At 36.7% G+C, this 21,659-nt stretch overlaps 1 protein-coding gene across 2 annotated transcripts in view; it reads right to left on the minus strand.

Moving 5' to 3' along the window:
- POLR3B (RNA polymerase III subunit B) overlaps window positions 1-21,659 on the minus strand; it is a 117,174-nt gene that overhangs the window by 46,883 nt on the left and 48,632 nt on the right. For both annotated transcript variants that reach the window (XM_063074679.1, XM_063074678.1), the window contains 6 exons: window positions 13,000-13,161; window positions 9,734-9,934; window positions 7,747-7,909; window positions 6,340-6,493; window positions 3,415-3,489; window positions 2,749-2,847 (listed from right to left, as the gene is read on the minus strand). In XM_063074679.1, the coding sequence (XP_062930749.1) occupies window positions 2,749-2,847; window positions 3,415-3,489; window positions 6,340-6,493; window positions 7,747-7,909; window positions 9,734-9,934; window positions 13,000-13,161 (854 nt within the window). The remainder of the gene's footprint in view (window positions 1-2,748; window positions 2,848-3,414; window positions 3,490-6,339; window positions 6,494-7,746; window positions 7,910-9,733; window positions 9,935-12,999; window positions 13,162-21,659) is intronic.

Consider the following 21,659-nt stretch of genomic DNA (forward strand, 5'->3'; position numbering starts at 1 on the left):
TATGTCCCTGGTTTGGTGAGAGAGGGTGCTTTCCATGCAGCTCTTGGCTTGAAGAATATTGTTTTGACCTTATGACCTAGCAGAATCCCAATCCTCTCAAACACTTTAGGCCTCTGTCAGCAGTGACAGAAAGGGCACTATTTTTTTTTTTTTTAAAGAACATCAGCTTAAAACTACATTTTATAGGCTAGAATGAAAAAGCTTGTTTTAAGTGTGCTGTTTTGTTTAAATATTGGTCAAATTGACATCCCCCATGTAAATAAATACTACTTTTTTAGATGTAAAGATTGAAGTAAGTTGAAACATAAAGAGGGGGGACATCTGAAGTTTCTTTTTTTCTTTTATCACGACAACATATATAATATCATATAGTGTCTAACCGTTATTGAAAGTCCAAACATTCTGCATAATGATTTTACAAAAAATAAATGAAATTTGATTCTTTTAAAATCCTAACCACCATAAGTTTCTATCCTGAACAGAAATGCAGAGACTTCCTCTTCACTGTGCATAAAGCACTTAACTTGAATTTGAATTAAAATTAAGTAACCTATTGTGTATAATAGTGGAAAAATTGGAAACAAACTAAAAATCCATCAATTGGGAATAAGTTAAATAAACTACATATACGTAGGGAGATAATGTAATAATAAACAGCAATTAAAAGGAATAATATATTTTTATATTTTATATATATACACATATATATATGTATATGAATATACATACACATACACTAATATGAAAAATGTCCAGAACATAGTGTTGAGTTTAAAAATCAAGACACCAAAAGTATTGTTTATACACATTGTGTGTGATCACATACGTATGTTTGTACTCAGAAAAAAATCTCGAAGAGTACCTATTAAACTATTAGCATCGGCTACTCTGGAGGGTGGAGTATGGTGGGATGGGAAAGGAAGGGGATTTATTCTTTTTATTTTATGTATTTCTACATTTTAAAAAACTTTATAAGTACAAATTAAATAACAAAAATTTTTATATTTTTAAAATAAAATCAATTTGATGTATGGAATAGCATCCATACAGAAGAGCATGTCATGATTGGGTACCGTTATTATATTCATTTACAGCAATGAAGAAATAGGTAAAAATCTCTGCCTTCATGAAGCTTCTAGTAGAGGAAGACAGACAATACACAGATAAATTAGTAAAATAAAGATTTTACTCTATGGTTATAAACACCATAAAATAAGCACTAGAAAAATAAAGCAGTAAAGAGGGGTAGACAGACATAGTGGTTTCTATTTTGAACAGGGGGTCAGGAAAAGACTCACAAGACGGTGACACTTGGGTGAAGAGCTGGAGGAGGTGAAGCAGAGAGCCATGCAGGTAGGTGGGAGTGTTCAAGGCAGAGGAAACAGCCAGTGCAAAGGTGCTGAGGCAGAAGCATGCCTGGAGTGTGTGAAGAAGAGGCCAGTGCAGTTGAAACAGTGAGTGAAGAAAGGTAGGAGATGATGGTGCAGGGGTGAAGCAAGGGTGGTCAGATCCTGTAGGAATCTGAAGGCCTCTGGAAGGACTTCTGAGGGAGATGGAAAGCCATTGGGGGATTGGATTTGAGAAGAGAACTGATCTGAGTACTCCGCTCTGGTAGGGGGAAACTATATAGGGACATGTGCAAAAATAGTCAGGAGTCTGTTGCAAGGATCTAGGCAAGTACAGGAGTGGCCTGGACTAGTGTGGTAGATGGAGGTGGTGGAAAGAAATCTGATTCTGGGTGTATTCCAAAGGCTCACATGACAGGCTAAGGGACAGATGTAGACGTAAGGAAGAGGAGTTAAGGTTAAAACTGAGGTTTTTGGCTTGGGCATGAAGACAAATGATACTGATGACGTGTCATAAAATGATACAAATGAAATGATGAAGGATGGAACTGTTCATTTATGGGGTTACTATAAAAAGTTCTCTTTTATACTCAATCTTGAAATGAGGGATATAAAATAGTAATTTGAGAGATTCACATCTTTAATGAACAAAAATTTGGACTAAAAAGCATTACTTACTAAATTATTACAAAAATAAAATGGTATATTTCATCTGGTAGCAGAAAACAGAGAAGTACTTGTTCTTGATTGAAGACATAAATAGTATAAGGTAGGAGTATTAAACTCCCTAACATTAAACAATATAACTGCAAAAATTCCAATTTCAGGTAATCAATGCATCAGTCATATACATCAAACAGCAAGTTATACAAATGTCCTTAAATAAATTCCAAATGGAACAAAGATGCTTCTAAAAATATCATTTTCTAGAAAAAATACTGTAACCATATTACTATTTTAAGTTTACACTGCACATAAACTTAAAGATATTTTTACAACATACTACATAGAGAATTCCTGCACTGACAATAAGAATTCAGATGTCCATTGACAAAATCCTCTCTAGAAGAGATACATACATCTTTACACCGCTTGACTCATTCATTAGATTTTGGAAGCAATCAAATATTAAAATCAGAAAAGCAATTCCTTTGAAAAATATAAACTAAGTTTCACATGAATAGGAAGGACAATTAAACCTAAAGATGACTTGTTAGCAGCTTTGATACTCTTATTTGGGATGATGGGTTATATGCTTCACTATAAAATAGTAAAAATAGTATACTTCTAACAGTTCCTACCAGGAGTACATGACACAAGAATTGAAGATAACAATGAAAAGAGAAGGTAATTTCTATAGTCAGGATAGGTTTGAATTATGGTTGTTATAGATCCTACTTACTTATTAATTGTATGTTCATAGAGAGCAATGTTACAATCATTTTCTTCATTCACATCTAAATACTCAACCAGACTCTCATGTAAGAAATCTTCAAAATTCCTGAGAAAATAATGGTTGAAGAGACATTATTAAAAAGCATTTTACTGCAGTGTTTTACATAATAACAGAAGATACTAGCTTTCACTTAGGCCCAACGCACCTTTCTCTCCCAGTATCAATACATTAGAATACCTGGAACATGCTATTCTTAGATCACAAACCACTAAAATAAAACCAGTAAAGTGTCTGTGATTCTTGTCAATCTGGTCCCCACTTCTAAAAAGAACCTGACTTTAGAAACACCACATGATAAGAGACCCACAAAATGCACACCAACAGTTGCTGTAAATCCTTTTCTCATTAGAAACACTTAATGGTGCATTAATTTACATCGAGACTCTGTAACTCTCATGATCTAGGCTGATAAATATTTTACAGTGTCTAAGCAAGTTCACATGAAAAAGAATATGTTTTTTTAACAGACTGGCATATTTGGTGGGGAAAAATTAAAGAGATTAAAAATGAAAATATACTTTTGTTAAAAGCCCAGATCAAATAATATTATTGCTGATTAAATCATGCACATACATATTAAGGAGACAGATAAGTTTTACTTTGGCCATTTACCTGTACCCCTGAGCCAGCTCTTCCATATGTTTATTTGTGACTGCTGGCTTCTGTTTCTTAACAATTATGTAGGGCCTAGAATGGAAAAAAAAACCAAAAACAAATTAATAGTAGTTCCATGAAAGAATTACATCTGCAAGTTAGTTTACCACAGTGAAATGAGGAAAGCTGTAGATACTATTAAACTTATTCCTGATTGCTTGAGGACACCAGGTTTTTTGCATGTGTGAGCATGTTGGGGCCTATCTTCTCTCTCCCTACACACACACACACACACACACACACACACACACACACACACACACACACACACACACACACACCCATGTGCACGTGAATATGTACACACATATACACACAGTATTTCCTCCAATTATCTTAGGAAACATTAGTTTTGAATGAAAAGGAAACACCAAAATGATACTCGATAAAGTCTAAAAAGGAAGCAAAACCTTTAATATTATATTTTTTAAAGCTATGTAAATACATCATTCCAAGAACATCTCCTGATTTCACACTGGGAATATCTGGTATACTACATATGGAGTCAGCAGGCAAAGAAGCGTTGTCACTAAGGATAATAATGGCATTTTGCTATGAGGGTCTGATGAATATATACATGTTTACAGTAGATTGATTTCAGATAAACATCACTGAGCTAGACTTGTAGGTTACTCAAAGCTACACATGACAGAAAAGAATGGCTACAAGTCTGCAGAGAGTAACGCTTTCTTCTTGGTGATTTTTGGTGATATGGGTGTAAGGTAGAGAGAACATTATGATAGATTAACCTATAACTGTCAGTGGTGACTTGCCTCAGAGGGCTTCGCCACCACGAGGAAACACTGACACAAAGGATGGCATGTGGCACTGAAACGTCAAGGGCTGTTGCTATTTGGATAAGCAGCTCTTACAGAGAGGAGCAAGTAACCACCGGACACTTGTGCACTCCACCCTAAAGTCCAAATAACTATTTGAGAGCCAATGAGTACTTTTAAACAGTTAAGAAGCGAAGCTGCACAATTACAAGAGGGGAACACAAGTTGCTGAAAAATGAATTGGGTGAGCTTTTCATGGAAATCAACAGTACCTCGAGATTCCTGCTCCTTCATGGAAGGGAAGCAGAGACCACTGCTGCCTCATGCGAGGGCTACAGTGCAGTTCAGGACAAGACTCAGAAGTGACAGAAGCAGGAGCAGGAAAGGGAGGGGATCACGTTTAGCAACCTCAGTCACCCTTTACTCAATAAATCCTAGTTCTTCCAGCCAGATCTATCATGCCATTTTAAAATTGCTTCTAAAAAAGGACCGGTTTTCTTTTAGGATATGCCATATTATATTGGATGCAATGAAAGAGAAAAATCCTGAAAAAGAGTAAACTAGAAAATGTCATTGTTTTTCCAGCCCCTAACTGGACCATGTTGTTAACAGCTATAACTAAGCACCTGGTACCCTACGAGGTACTTACCACATCATATATCAATTCATTCTCAGGACAGTCCTAGACATTATTATTTACATTTTATAGGCAGGGAAACCAAAGCTCAGGAACTTAACTAATATACTCAGAGTCACACAAGTCAGTAAGTAGGAAGTTAAGGATTTGAGCACAGGTATATCATCAGTTAACCATTCTTTGGTTGCAACAAAGAGAAACCAATTCTGGCTAATTTAAGCAAAGATGGAGTTTACTAGAAGCATTAAGAATTTACTGGAAGAACAAGAATCAAAGAAAAAGGTGAAATGCTCAGCCTCAGAAAGACAAGGAACTAGCGCAGTCCCAAGGACTCAGAAAGCGAAGAGCAACGGGCAGTCTATCGCATGCGTCACTATCAGATGAATCAGTTCCAACCACTTCCATCCCTTCATTTATTCTTAGGATTCAAATTCTCTGATGAGAGACTGATGGGCCATGCTTGGGTCATACACCTGAGAGGGCACCTGACTGACCATCCCAACAAGACCATCAGTGAGGAGAGGCAACCCAAAAAGGGAAATGAGGTAGTGTAACTGGAAGGAGAAAAAGAGGCTGGACAGACACAGACCACGGCAGTCCACTCCCCCAGCTGTGACAGACTCCAACTATTGATAGCTCACTGCCTTGTGCCCTAACACTACCTGAGGTCTACAAAGAATGACTACAGTAAAGCTAAGTGAAGGCTATGAAATGAAGCAACGTCTTCAACTGATGCCCCTGCACATACCCAAAAGTACAGATACTACGTCAATTTTGTCTGTACTTTGAGCTCCCAGACCATACTTGGGGATAATAAGCCCTTAATAAACATCTGCTGGATGAATAAAAGGTACCTACTTTTCTACTGGGTCTAAATAACATTAGTTATTTTATTTCTTCATGCCAATACACTTCCATTCTTGCCTTCCCTTAGCCTTTCTCCTTTTCCCATCCATCTAAGTAACACAATCCTACTCATCCTTTAAAGCTCAGTTTGTAGCAAAAGAATATGGCAGGTAAAGTCCTGATTGTTGGAGTCAAGTGAATTCCAAGAACTTTCGAGTAAAAAACAGACTCTAACTTTGGGTAATTTACTTAGCCTCACTGAATCCCAGTTTCCTCATTTGTTAAATGAAAAGAATAATCCAACCTCGTAGGGTTGAAGTTAAGGCCTTACACATCCATTATAATAATAAATAGTGGCTAACATTAATTACTAGCAGAGTTGATTGTTATTAGTAATTATTTCTACCTCTCCCAGCAGACTGAGCTCTCTAAGGGCAGAGATTGCCTCCCATGAATCTTTGAATCCTCAGTATCTAGTATGCATATTCATGTAGTGTTTCTAACTGAATTAAATTTATCTTAACAATGAAAGAGGTTAAAGCAGCTTCAAAAATAAAAACAAGTCAGTTTCTTCCAAAAGTAAATATAAAGAGATTCTTAAAAAGTCTCTTTAGTAACATATACCTGCATAGCCTTCCTCCATCAGAGGAAATATAGACACATCGATCTGTAAGATTTGTTGAGATGGAAACAAATTCATTGATATATCCTGCTCTTCGCATCAGTCGAAATGTATTCACCAGCTTTTTATGGTCTCGAATGACACCCAGGATGTTACCTAAGCAAAAAGAAATAAGAATAGGTAAGAAATATTAAAGAAAAATAAAAATTAATCTAAACTGATTAATTTTTTAAATATTAAATTAAAAGACAAATCTAATCTGATTTTAAAAATCCACTCAATAAAAATAATAAGCAGCAGTGAGGAGTCACTTGAAAATATGTTATTAACACCTGCAGTCAGTCTACAAGGCTATAAGGAAGCAATATAGTAGAGTGGTTAAAGGCAGTCTGAGTGACCTGGAGTCCAGGGCCAGACCTACCATGGCTGAGTAATACTGAAAAAATGAGCTTTGTTTTCCTCATCTGTCAGCAGAGGGCTAGGAGCATGAACTTGGAGTCCAGACCACCTGAGATTAAACACTGGCTCTATCACACTACCACAAGGTGGTTGTGAAGATTGAATGAGTTGATCTATGTAAAGCACTCCTATTATTAAATTGCTCTTGTTGTGATCATTTGTGAACTGAGGATAATGGATTTTGCCTCCTGGGGTTAGCGTGAAGATTTGGAGAGGTACTGGGTGAAAGTGCAGAGGAAGAGCTCACTCACGGTTAGCCTCTGGCATGCACTGAATTAGGCAGTCACTTAATAGCCCTCTGGGGTTCTGACCCCTTCCTCACTAGCACATACAGTAAAGGGTTAATGTTTCCCAGAGTGGGAGGAAGGGGAACGAAGAGAGACATGTGAGGTAAGTGGTCAGGGCACATGGGACAGGCACACAGATGACCAAATCAAAAGTGAAAAAGGAAAGTGCACACTTGCTGCCAAGTCCCTGGAGGACTTTGAAGGAGGTGGAAAGAGGTATGTGGAAGAAGCAACTGGAATATGAGCTAAAGGAAAAGGATCCTTTTGCCATAGGCTGTTGACATATAAATTATCAAATGGCTGAATACAGTCAACTCACTATAAGGCTGATCTGATTATTTTTGCAGAATGACTCAGATATTTAACTTGTACTCACAGATACCACGTTGAATCTTGTTCCACTGTGGATACGATAACAGCTGCGAAAGGGTAGAAAGCAACCAGTCTCTGCAATGTTATCACTCCGAGAGCTATATCCTCTCAGAGCCTTGGTAACCCAGCCAATACAATAACTGTTTCTGTTATCATTTTTTCTACCTTTAAATGAAAGTCAGCCTGGGTCCAGAATTAAAGTATCTTTGTGCTTTAATTACAAGAATAATAATGGACCTGCTCCCTTTCCACAGACTGTTTAGGATCAACATGTCTCAATAATATACCAACCATTAAGAAAGACGAGAAACACGTTTGGGTAAGAGAGCTCTTCCCCACATAATAAATTCACATCTTCTACTCCCAGGTTACTGGCTAATTTAACAATGGGTCCATCTTCCATATCAGTTGTGATGTGTGTCATAAGGGCCAAGTTTTTAACTAAACCACATGCCTAGAAAACAAAAGATAGTCACTTCTAAGAATTAATATTAGTAATACAAAGTACAGTTTGTGTCTGAAAATAGCTCACCACTTTGCTGGCAGCAATGTAAAGCAGCACAGCCCAGTATGAGACACTCTGGTGATTCGCACAAAAGCCTTTAAAATGTACATGCCCATTAACCCAGAGGAATTTATCCCAAGGTAACAAGCAAGTATACAGACACAGATTCAGCCATAGAAATGCTCAGCACAGTACTACGTGTAATTGACACCATAAATGTCCAACAAAAAGAAATCAGTTATATAAACTATTATTCCCAGACAAAGGAACATCATAGTCATTATGAAGACACTGTATAAAAACAGTAAAGGAAAATATTGATAAATTCATCTACATAAAAGTATAAAACTTCTGGCCTGAAATGAGAGACTATGTAAAATGACTGGCTGGTACTCTGAAGTTTCTTGGTCACGAAAGGCAAAGAAACACTGAAGAACAGTTCCAAAGACAAAGGAGACATGCCAACTAAAAGCAATGTGTGATCCTGCATCAGAAAAAAAGACACCAGTGGGACAACTGGTGAAATCTGAATAAGGTCTATAGATGATAGTACTGTTATCAATGTTAATTTCATGAGGTTGATAACTGCACAATTGTTATATAAAATGTTCACATTTGGGGAATCTAGGTGAATGATTATAGGAAATCTTTATACTGTTTTTGTAACTTTTTTGTATGTCTGAAATTGTTTCAAAATGATAAGGAAATAAATCTCTTTTTTGAAAAGGAAATAAATATTTTTAAACTTCTACACAGCCAAAAAAAATTCTAAAACAAGCGACATGTGACATGTAAAGATTATACCTACAATTCTTAAAAACCACCTGCTATAATAATGCACAAAATAGCTACATTATCAGTAAGCTGAAGCAATCTCTAGGAAATTTAGTGCTTCAAAGTTCAAGATTTATACAAATTATGCAAATTTGACAAACTACATAATTTCAGTGTGAATTTCCATATGGTTGAAGATAAATTAGAAGTATAGTTTCTAAAAATCACAACTCGACATGGACTCCTATTTTTCACCTCTTCTAAGACATAACAAATTTCTACACTTTGGAACCTACTTATCATAAATTGACTTATTTATTTGTTCAGCATATATTCATGGGTATTTACCCCAAATGAGGCTCTATGCTAGGACATGAACATCATATTGAGATACAATGGTGAACCTTCCTTTCTCTGGAAGTTTAAAATTTAGACCGAATAGAATCAAGTAAAACCAATAAGTGTAACACAAAGGAGAAAGGGCCATGACACAGGGAGTAGAGTGTGCTATAGAAGAAAACCTACTTAAAGCCCTTGGTTGAGGGTTTAGGTAACTACTTGTGTTTCCTATACAAGTGAGTCAAAATCCACTTTAGGACTTAGACTTTATGCTCCTAGTTTGGCTGCAACTAAGTCTATTATGTCCTCTAAGTAAACCTGAAGAAAATAAGGAGCTGCTCAAAAAGAGCTTCTTGGGAGCATCAAAAGTAATGGGGTCTTCACATTCTTATCCCCTCCTCATTGCATGGTCTGATTCTTGGGATAAACTAAAATGAGCAAGAGAAATGTGAGCCATGTTTCTGTTTAGGTAAGATACTGAAGCAAATGCTACTGTAGATCCTGGTTTTGGAATTATACTGATACGGTCCGGACAAGCACATTTTTCAGCCAGATAAGTGGCTGACCAAAAAAAGGATATGGCCCGGGGGATGGGAGCAGAAGCAGAACTTGCAATGGGTGTTACCTCTGACACAGCACAAGACTCCTGAGGTACCTTACCTCTCCTTCAGGCGTGTCTGAAGGACAGAGCATTCCCCACTGAGACGGCTGGAGGGAGCGAGGACCACTCACTTTTCTTGTTTTTTCAAACTGGGAAGAGATTCTCGTCATCATGCCCAGTGCGGATATATAGGACAAGCGAGACAGCACTTGGGTCACACCCTGGCGGTCCATTTTAAATCTCTTTAGAGACCAATTTCCCTATAGAGAGATGAAAGACATAAGACTACCCCTGGCTCATTCACATGTTACCTGATACCATTCAGTCACTCAGAGAAGGTCATCGCAAGAACTGCTTGCTTACAAAATTAGAGCTTGATATATAGTCAGAAATCAAAATGCCACAACTGAAATTAAAATTTAGCCAGGTCACTCACGAGTTTTCTAGGAATACAGTGAATATTACCTACATCTAACAACCATCTCAGAATGCTTTGATGCATCAACCTCATCATAGCAGAGCAGCCATGTTCTAAGGAACTAATTATATACTGAACAAGCCAGTTCAACCAGTGATTTCCGCTGGAAGCAATAAGCTAACTAATAAAACACTAGCAATTTCTACACACATTCAAGGTGAAACTAGTCTGAAGCTCAAAGATATAATTTTATGTTGGACTCTGCTATCATTTGAATGTCTTCCAAAGTTGGTCTTAATTAGAGGAAAATATAGCAATAGAAAAATGACACTGATAACAATTTTTAGGGATAATGAATAAATTGTAGGCTTCTTTTTTTTTTTTTTGGTTGTTGTTTGTCTTTTTTTTGTGACCGGTAAGGGGATCGCAACCCTGGGCTTGGTGTCGCCCGCGCCACGCTCAGCCAGTGAGCACACCGGCCATCCCTATATAGGATCCGAACCCGCGGCGGGAGCTCCGCAGCGCTCCCAAGCACTGCACTCCCCCTAGTGCGCCACAGGGCCGGCCCAAATTGTAGGCTTCTTAATCAAGGCTTGAGGAATCTAAAAACTGTACATATATTCATATTAATATTATATATCCTCCGTGGCTATCACGTCAATATTAAAATAGATTCATATGAAATAAGTCTTGAACACTGAATTTACTTTATCTCCTATCCATTTAATACATTGTATTCTATTAAATTCATTATTTTATATTTATATCAATTATATACATTAAATGATATTTTCAAGTAAAATTTAAAGATTAAGGTAAGAAATTGTTAAAATTCAAATTCATGACAACATGAATTAACAGTCGAAAACAGTATGCATTGAAAAAGCAAAGTAGAGGGCCGGTCCGTGGCTCACTCGGGAGAGTGTGGTGCTGATAACACCAAGGCCACGGGTTCGGATCCCTATATAGGGATGGCCAGTTAGCTCACTTGGGAGAGCGTGGTGCTGACAACACCAAGTCAAGGGTTAAGATACCCTTACTGGTCATCTTTAAAAAAAAAAAGAAAACGTAAAGTTGAAAATATAATGTCAAAAAAATTAACTCAATTATCTTATCTAATTCAGAGAAAAATCGCATCTGCAGTAATTCATTTCTCCTTTGAGAATTTGATGAAAGCTATGAATGTTCTTGAGTAAAATGCACATAGAACCACGAACACAAACTTTTACATTTCATTTCAGGAGAGGACTCATGGATTCCAGGTTAAAAACCCTTGTGGTAGAAAACAGAAAAATTGGGTTTCAGGAGATTAGGATTTCTTAGCAATAAAATATGTGACTTTTTGGGAACTTCCTCACAAATTAAAGTTTGATCATCATTACAGTGAAGATCTACCACTTCAGAACCTTGAGTTTTTGATCATGTGGAAAAGAGCTAAAATCTAGGAAAAATCTATCCACTACAAAGAAACAGAGCAAACACACATATCCCACAAACTAATTTCTCATATTGCTTATTGAGTTAATTCCTTTTATCCTTGGAATGAAAATGAATCTAGTAATCTGATTTATGCCCAGAGAGTAACAGTAAATAAGGTAAATAAATATTGGGCACTGACCTAAAATAAGGCAGCAGCTGTTGGCAAATAGGAAGTGGATGGGGAGTGAAGGCAACATGTTCGGCAAGAGACCTTGTTCTAGTATTCTGCACTAGCATTACAAAAGGGAGGGAAGAGAAAAGGCAAGGGGTCTAAAACTGCCCCTCTGAGAAAACTGATTTGGTGAAAGCATTCTACTAATGGCAACACCTGCTGAATTTAGAAGGCTGATCTGGCTGCCTACAGATTGGAGCACACCTGCAACAAGGCTACTACTGATTTTTCTAATAAGCAATCCAGTCAGGGACATAAAGCAGCATATTTAGGGGTAAAAGAACTACTCAAGATGGCTATTAAGACCTGAAAACCATGAGTCAGGAAGCAAGGAAAAGCAATGCTAACAAAGTGTGTTCAAGTACTCTTTGGAGATGACTTCTCTTCAAATATTCAGGGGTCTTCTGTCAGATAAGATTGGGCCACAAGAGTTTAATGTTGCTAAACAGACAAAAAGGCCTAGTTCACCTCCAGTTTAGATGTAACTATCACTGTAAGGGCTGCTCACATAGATATAAATTTCTAAAGTCAAGTATTAAAGCAAGTCTGCACTAATTCTTTCACGGTTAAGGGAACTAATGTGTTAGACTACACTATTCTTTTGTTGGGGCAAAATCCCATCAATAAAACTAATTTTATGTCTGGCATACAAAACATGAGTCAGACTTTATCAGATAGACCTATAGTTGTTATGCTTTAAGAAAGGGAGCAAAAACCTATCTGATAACTTTTTATGAATAGCCTGAAGCCCTGAATACACTGCAGCTGCCTAGGACTGAGGACTGAATTCATTGCTCACATGAGGAACAGCTGATAAAATGTGAAGACTATAAACCTACTGTGGAATGAAGTATTTTGTATTGTTTTGGACAAAAGTTGCCAATTAATAAACTTGCCTGAAAGATGTCAATTTTATTACATACATTTAATTTTATTTTAAAAATGGGGGAAAGTATCCATTAAAAGACTGGGTATTAACAGTTAAACTAATAGATTTTTCTTCTATGTAAGAGTATCTATTTTTTTGCTTTATATAATTCATATAATTTGGCAGGAAAGTTATAGTAACAAAATTCCTACTGATAACATTTAAACTTTATTTTTCAAAGTAGAAAATTTGTGATTTGTGAACATTCCTTTAAATACATATTTCTTTAAATATAATCATCTGGATTCTCAAAGGACTTTAAGTTTCCATTCCACTGTATAGATTTACAAATAAATTATAAAACTGAAAAGAATGACTGAAGACTTACAGTAGAAATGGCATTCACCATGCCATTGGTAATCTGGTCTTGGCGCATGTGCTTCACAACATCAAACTGGGCTGCTCTTTGCTTAGGAATCACCTGGTCTGCAATCTTCTTCATTTCAGAATTAAATTTTTTGAACAAATCTTCAAAAAGAAGAGATAAAAGCTAAAAAAAATTAAATAAAATAAATAAGAAAAGTATATGGTGATCTTTCAAAAAGCATTACTATGCTTTTAAAATAAACTTTAGGTCTTGATGAATGCTTTGATAAAAAAACAAGATGGAGAAACTGCTTAAAACTGAAAAGAGAAATATATTTTAAAATTCAATTTCATAGATATGTATATAATTTTCCATGTGCTTATTAACACTCTGCTAGGGATTGGGAATGAGAACAAAGATGATGACATAATCCCTGCATTCAAAGACATTTAATTTAGACCAGTCACTCCCAGACTTTCAGATTTTACTGACCAGTGACCTAATTTTTAATTTTACAAATAAAGACGTTAAAACTAAAAAACGGGAGGAGAAAGGAATTACCATTAAAAAGCCTGACAACACCAAAGGTGTGGTGCCATCTGAACTTTCCTATATCACTGGTAAAATGTAAATTGGCACAACCACTTAGAAAACAGTTGGCCATTATCTATTCATACCTTATGCTCCAACAGTTCCTCTCCTAGGTGTATCCGCTATAGTGGAGGTTCTCAACCTTTAGCATGTGCAGTAATCACTCTAAGGGACTGCTAAAACACAAATTGCTGGCAATCTCAATTGAAAGCAACCAGGCTTTTTTTTTTTTTTTTTTGTAAAAATGGAGAAGCCAATTCTAAAATTTAAGCAAAAACATTAAAACTCCTAGATTTATAATGATATTCAGAAAGAAAAAACCTTCCCTATTCACGTCTGGAGGAAATTAGAGAATATTTATTCTAACTAATTTTTTTAAAAAAGCATCTAACAAGCATTTATCCTGCCTCTCCCATATAAATTATGTCTCTGGGTAACTAAAGAGATGATAATAAAAACTATTCTTTATAAAAATTAAAAAATTCCAGCTAACAAATGCATTAGAATGAAGATATTAGAATATCACTATTTTGTATGCACGAGTAAAATAATGGATAAAAGAAATGATCATCACAGCTGCTAAATAAAACCTCCAGGAGAAAAACTGGTGGAGGAACTTTAAAATGGATGAATCAGGGCCCCGAACAACTGAACCCAGTTATCAATTCCAATGGCACAAAAAGTAGATACAACCAGACATATCCTTCCTGATAGGACATAAGACCACTATCATGAAGTGTTCTAGCAAAAAAAAAAAAAAAAAAAAAAAAAAAGCCAAACAAAAAAACTCAACCACTTGAATAGCATCTAGCCTCTAAATTTAAAGACACCATAAGGATATGGAATGATTAATTTTAGGGGTTAACTTGAATGGGTCGAGGATGCCCAAACAGCTAGTAAAGTATTATTTCTGGTATGTCTGTGAGGGTGTTTCTGGAAGAAGTTGGTATGGAAATCAGCAGACTGAGTAAGGAAGATCTACTCTCACCCAACGTGGGCAGGCACCAGCTACTCCACTGAGGGGCCAGAGAGAACAAAAGGACAGAGGAAAAGTGAATTTGCTCTCTCTTCTGGTGGTGGGACACTCATCTTCTCTTGCCCTTGGACATCACAACTCCAGGTTCTCCAGTCTTTGGACTCAGAATCTGTACCAGACCGCCCCCCAAGTTCTCAGGCCTTTAGCCTCAGACTGAGAGTTACACCACTGGCTCCCCTGGTTCTCAGGCTTTTGGACTTGGGCTAAACTATACCACCAGCTTCTCTGGTTTTCCAGCTTGCAGGTGGCCTATCTTGGAGCTTCTGCCTTAATAATCAAATAAACCAATTCTCTAATAAATGCCCTCATCCATCCATCCACCCACCCTCCCACCCATCCATCCATCCATCCATCCATCCATCCATTTCCATCAGTTTTGTTTATCTGGAGAACCCTGACTAATATAAAGATACCACAGACAAAATCCAGAATGTGAGAAATTTGTTAGAACAAAAGATCCAGTTTCTTTAAACATACACACAGGCACATGCACACACACAGAGAGAATCTAAAGATCAAAAGGAATTTAAGAGACACATCAACCAAATGCTGTATGTGAGACATGTTTGGATCCTATGTGAACAATCCTGCTGTAAAAAACAGCAAATGTATAAGGAAATCAGGAAAATCTGAATACATACTACACCTTTGATGATAGCAATTATTCTTTTAAAATCCTAGGTATGAAAATGGTGTTATAATTTTTGTAAAGTTACATCTTTTAGAGATACCGTTTTAAGTATTTACAAAATGTGATCTGATATCTGAGATACTAAAATCATTTGATGACAGGGATTTGTTTAAACAACCCAATCTGGGGAATAAGGGGAGTGGAAGAGAGCTGAGAAGGGTGTAGATAAAACAAGATTGACTTATACCAATGAAAACTGAAGTTCCGTGACAGATAAATGGAAACTAATTTTACTATTCTATTTTTGTATATGTTTGAAGTTTTTCTTATAAATCTTTTTATTAAAAAATATCTACCAAACAACCCCAGAAGTATTTAGAAATAAGTTTAACAAAAGAGGTACAAGACCTTCATGGAAAAAATTATAACTCTTTATTGAAAGACATCCCAGAAAACCTAAATAAACTAAAAGGAGAAAATATTCATTAATAAGAAAACTATATACTTAAGATTATTAACTTTTCTTCAAATTAATCTGCAATTCCAATGCAACTCCAATCAAAATCCCTGGAAGGTTTTTAATGAAAACTGATAGACCAACTCTAAAATTAATATAGAAAAACTAAGACCCTGAAATAGCCAAGACACTCCTGAAAAAGGCAAATGGACTAATGAATGCATAGACAAACTGACCAGTGGATAGAACAAAGACTCCAGAAACAGACCCACACATATATTAAAAGTTTTAACACAATAAAGATGCATTTTGGAACAATGAAGAAATGAAAGACTATACAATAAGTGGTACTGGGACAACTGATTATCTATTTGGAAAACAAATAAAGTTGGATTCCTTACTTCATTACAGATGGACTTAAGAACAAAGTTTAAAAAATAAAGATCACTATTAAAAAGAAGAGTTGACAAAGTTGACCACAATTAAAATTACAAACTCACAGACATTAAAAGATAGCATAAAGTTAAAAAAAAGAAAAAAATAGGCAGCTGGGAGAGGACATGTACACCACATATAACTGACAAAAAATTAGGATTCAAAACACAAAAGAATCTCTTGAACTCAATAAATGCAAACAACCCAAAAGGCATTTCAAAGAAGAGAAAATATGAATGGTCAACAAGCACATGAAAAGGGGCTCAATCTCATTAGTAACGTAAGGAATGCAAACTAAGACCACAGGAAATGTCACTTTGCAACCACAAGATATACACAGATTTTGAAGTTTGATACTAAGTCATAGGATGGAGATCATCAAGAACTCATACACAACGCAATGTGCAAATACTTGGGAAACTAGTTTGACATTCTCCAGTTAAGCTAAAAGTTTAACCTGATTCCATGACTAGGCAATCTTCTTTGTAGAAAACTTTTGCAAACAGAAACAAGGAGATATGAATAAGAATGCTAGTATTAAAAGAGAAAAAAGAAAAGGGGGGGAGACCATACAAAATCCTTAATCAGTAGAATGGGTAAAGTGGTATTTACCATATTATATCACATCTTCACACAATGGAATATAACACAAATGAAAATGAACTATAGTGACAAGCAACAAATACATGAATCTTACAAACAATGCTGAATGAAAAAAAAAGTTTCAGAAAAATTACTTGATATTCATCTACTTTTATAAGCTCAAAAATAAGCAAAACTTATATGGTAATAAAAGATTTAAAAACTTAATTAAAAATATAAAGGATGTAATAAATTAAGAAAATAAATGCAAAAATTCAGCATAGTGGGGGAAAGAGAAGAGGAATGGAGTAAGAAGAGGTATATAACCAAATGGAATGGTATTGGTAATAGTCTAATTCTTAAGGTGGGTAGCGGCTTTGAGGGTGTTTGTTTTATTTGTATCTTTCATAACATATATACATATTTTTGTATTTTAGGTTAAAAGTTCCATTACAAAAATTAAACGCTCTTAAACTATGATAACATATTTAAAACAATGTGACCATGGAAGCCAAATCAATGGAATGGACTAGGAAGTCGTGAAAACAGACTAGGACGGTTCTGCTTCCAGAATCGATGGAGTAGCTCCTATCAGATGGACTCACCTGCAGATAATAATTATAAACTTGGGACAAAACAGTTAAAAGCCCTGAGAAGGCACTAAAGAGTGTCCACAAGTATGGAGAGATTGGAGGTGAATGCCGCTGGCTTTATTTATCATTTTTAAGGCTTTTTCCCTAAAGGTAGGCCACAATAACAGAAGAGTACAAGCCGCATTGGGAAGCTAAAACTTAGGGAAAGACCCACAAGTCTTACTGGATTAAAGAACCAGAGGAAAAAGATCTGAGTTACTAGATATGAGAAGCTGGAAAGTGAGAGGGAATTCCCAGAAAGGAGAGAACCACAGGGAAAAAAAACAAATTATGCATATAAACTTTGCCCAAATCTTTGGCTTACCCCTTAACTATACATTGAGGGGTGTGGCCCATGCCCCCTCACCGTCCCACATCTGGACAGGGGTTGTGACTGTTCTGATCAATAGAGTAAGTGATGCTGTGACTTTCAAGTCTAGGTCATAAAGGTCATGTAGTTTCTGTCCTGTCCATGGGAAACACTCACTCTTGGAGTCCAGAGCCATCCTGATGCCACGTCACTGGAAAGGTCAGGTCCCAGCTGAGCCCAGCCTTCCAGCCCTCCCCACCATCCTCTAGCAGAATACCACTAAGTGATCTCTGTCAACACCACGTGCGACAGAAGAATCAAACTGCCGTGTCCTGTCTGAATTCCTGACCCACAAAATTGTGAGGTATAATAAAATGGTTGTTATTTTAAGTCACTATTTTGGGATAGCATGTAATATAGTAACAGATAACCAGAACGACAGTTATATAAAGTTCACAAAAAAAGAAAACTAAATAGGTGGCTTACTACAAATAAAGAGCAGGAATACTTCTTCAATAATCAAATACAATAGATATTACGAATACTAAATTCCCTTGCAAAAGTAACTGTATTAGTTTTTCCCTTTGTAAGCATTTTTTTTTTCTTTACAGAGGGAAAAAAAGCTCAATATATATGTAATCTAAGTTAACAAAATATTAAAGTAATATGGGGGGGCATTATATTTATACTAACTATTTACTTAAAGAGGAATTCTTTTTTTATAAAGCTCAAAAGTAAGCAAAACTTAATGTTGTAATAAAAGACTCAGTGAAATCTTTAAAGCTAAAGATATTCCAAATTCCAGAATGACTGCATTCTTGAATGTTTATAACTGACAGGTAGTTTTTTGACTCATAATGAAGAACATATTCAAAGCAAATGAGTCTTCCTCTCCAGCTAGTATTGAAGAAAGAATTTCCCAAGTGGGATGTGATTTTATGCTTTCCCCCCTTGTCCTTCCACTTTTCTACTAAAATCAACTTTGCAGACAGGATAGCCAGCATCTTGGACTTGTATTTACCATGTCAGAAGTGTTCTAAAAAGAAAACTTCCTCCTCTGAGAGCTTAATCCTTTCTTACAGTCAGACCCAGCAGATTCTCTCATGGAAAGAAAGAGTATGGGAATGGAAGCAGGTGCAGAGGGGTGAGAGGGGATGAAGAAGCCCATTTCAGTAACTTCCTGTGGAAACTGGCAAAGGGACTTGAAAAAGCATCCTGAACAGAATCAAATGCCCTTAACCTAAACCACAAAAGCTCAGCTCTATTTTAATTAGTCCCTTACACTTAAGACACTTTTGTCTCAAATTATGACAAAGTTTTTTTTAGATCTCAGCTGAATTTATTGTAGCTCCCTGATTCAAACACAAGGAAATGCCCCTGGTAATAAACAAGTAAAAAAGTAAGAGCACAGTCAACAGAAACACTGCCGCATTAATAAATTTCTTTACCCCTAAGTTTTCAATTTAAGAGAAAGAAAGTTGTCAAGTTCACAGAGCACTGAGAAACTGCAAGGCCAAGTCACACAACAATAAAGCACATTATTAGGTCAAAAGCAAAATGATTAAAAGGGATGGAATGCTGGTGATAATATTCAATACCTTTCATTGCTAATATAAGGCCTTTCAGCCTGCTACGGAACACTAACGAGCAAATCACATTTAAGGAAAAAATGCTGACAGCTCATCAATTGATTTTCAATGAAAATGCTAAAAAAAAATTAATAAAGAAGTTAAGCTGCTGAAATACAGTTTCACCAATTAGCTTAATGTCAGAGAATTCTAATTAGGTGTCTTGAGATTGCTATTTAGTGTTTAAGCCTTCAGAGTGCCAAATTCTCCTTTTCACACAAACTGGTTGCAAAATTAAAGACATTAGGCAGCCTTAATTACATTATCAGAACAGCTGGGATTAGGCAATCTCTGAAGTCAAGACGGCATTCTTTTGTCACAGGGTGGAAATCCCTGGCTTTCCAGGGTGCCGGATTTTGGTGCCATTCCATATCTCACCCATACAAAGCAAGCTGCATTAGAAACAAAAAATTTGCAGACAAAGAATAGAGTAATGCTCAGCAAATAATGAACACATTACCGAAAGAGAAAAGGTAGGTGAAAAGATTAAGCCTGAAATCGGTAGGTTTTGCTAACACCTCTACTGGCGGCTGGCCTGCCAACCCTCTGGTGGCAGTAAGACTGAGGGAAAGCTCTGTGAACCCGGCTGGCCAGTGGAGACAACTCTGTTATCTAAAGCTGAAGCACATTTATACTACCTCATCCCATGGGGTGTGAAATTAGCAGCTATTGTTTTTACACATTTTTGCCAACACAATGCCTTTTATGTCTTTACATTATTTATAAAGCTATGTTTTCTTGCACATGGGAACCCTCTTTTTAATTCTAATTTTTTAAGCAACAGGATAGTCTCTCCTTTTCCCCCTCCCTATTTCATTCTTTATTCTTCTAAAACAACCAACTTTTTTTTTTTAGTAAACTCATTTAACAACATATTTTCCCAATTAAAAAACAGTGAAAATTGGGATTGATGGTGGCCGTGATATCCATAATTCCTTGCACAGTGGTCAATCTAAAGGTGGCCAAAAACCGGCCTGCTAACCATCAGCCATTAACCAGTTTGCCCAGTAGTCCAGATGCTTTTCTCTAAAACCTAAAACTATTACAATTTCTTAGTTCTATTTTTTAAATTTTAGTTGTGGTAATATCTGCTGTTATCATGCCAGTTGTCATCATCTCTCATCTGGAATAATGCTATAGCCTCCTAGCCAGTCCACTCTTGGCCTGTTCATCTCCAGATCAGATCTTTCTAAACTAAAAATCAGGTTTTTTAATGCCCTGATTAAAACCCTCCATCGCATGTAAAATTAAATCTAAATCCCTCTCCGTGGCCTATGGGGCTCTGGATGACCCAGCCTCTGTCTCGGTCTTACCTGTCACCACTCACCACCCCTACACCCCACTCACTCCAGCCACGTTGACCGTCTGTCAGTTCCTCCAGTCCCTAGACTCATTCCTATCTTGGGAGATGAGCACTTGCTTGTGTCTCTGGCAGCAGTGCAGTTCCCCAGGTTGTATGAGATCGACTTCTCATTCAGTCTCAGCTTGAATGTGTGAGATCTTGGCTTAAAATACATCACTTTGTTTCAAAGAGATCTTCCCTGACCATCTTTGCTAAAGTAATGCCGTTTCCCCCATCAACACCCCAACACTCTCTCTAACGTTAGTCTGTTTTTGGTTTCTTTAAACAATTATAACCATCTAAAATTATTATATTTAGTTACTGTTTACTTGTCCACTGTTTATTTTCCCTGCCAAAATGCACACTTGAGAGCAGGTGCCTCATCAGTCTGGATCACCACTGTATCTCTGGTGCTTAGTGCAGGGCCTGTACTTCAGGGGGGATAAAGAGATGAATATAAATGATCCCTGCCCTCAATGAGCTTACAGTCTAAGGGGGAAAGAAGCACGCAGGTAAAGAATTACATAGTAATTCAGCATGCAAATAGACTTAAACATAGTGCTATTGGCATTAGGAAGACAGAGCAACTAACTGCACCTTGGGTTCACAGATGGTTTCAGAGAGGATGATGCAAAAGGTGATGGATGAATAGGAGCTCCTCATTAGAGGGGAGACAAGGGTGGGGCAACTTAGGCAGAAAGTGTAATTCAAAGGCATGGAGCAGTGAAAGAGCATCATGGTGTTTGGGAAGATGTAAGTAGCTCAGCTTGGCATGAGATGAGGCTGGAAAGGCACATAGGGGCAAGGTCATCAAGGACCCTGCAAGCTCTGTGAAAGTCTAAACATCAATCTATAGAGCAAACCGTTTATGAATTCTACAGAGGAGTTTCAGGGGAAGGCCAAGGAGGCAAAGAAACAAGCTCTTATATTCTGCCTCAACCACAAAGGCTCAGTCTTATCTGTTTTAATATTGAGATTCCACTTAAGAGAGTTCATGATTTAAAAAACAAGGTGCATGGAGGATTCAAATGTATTGG

This window comes from Cynocephalus volans, chromosome 12, assembly GCF_027409185.1.
Source record: "Cynocephalus volans isolate mCynVol1 chromosome 12, mCynVol1.pri, whole genome shotgun sequence".
In the NCBI taxonomy this organism is placed as follows: Eukaryota; Metazoa; Chordata; class Mammalia; order Dermoptera; family Cynocephalidae; genus Cynocephalus; species Cynocephalus volans.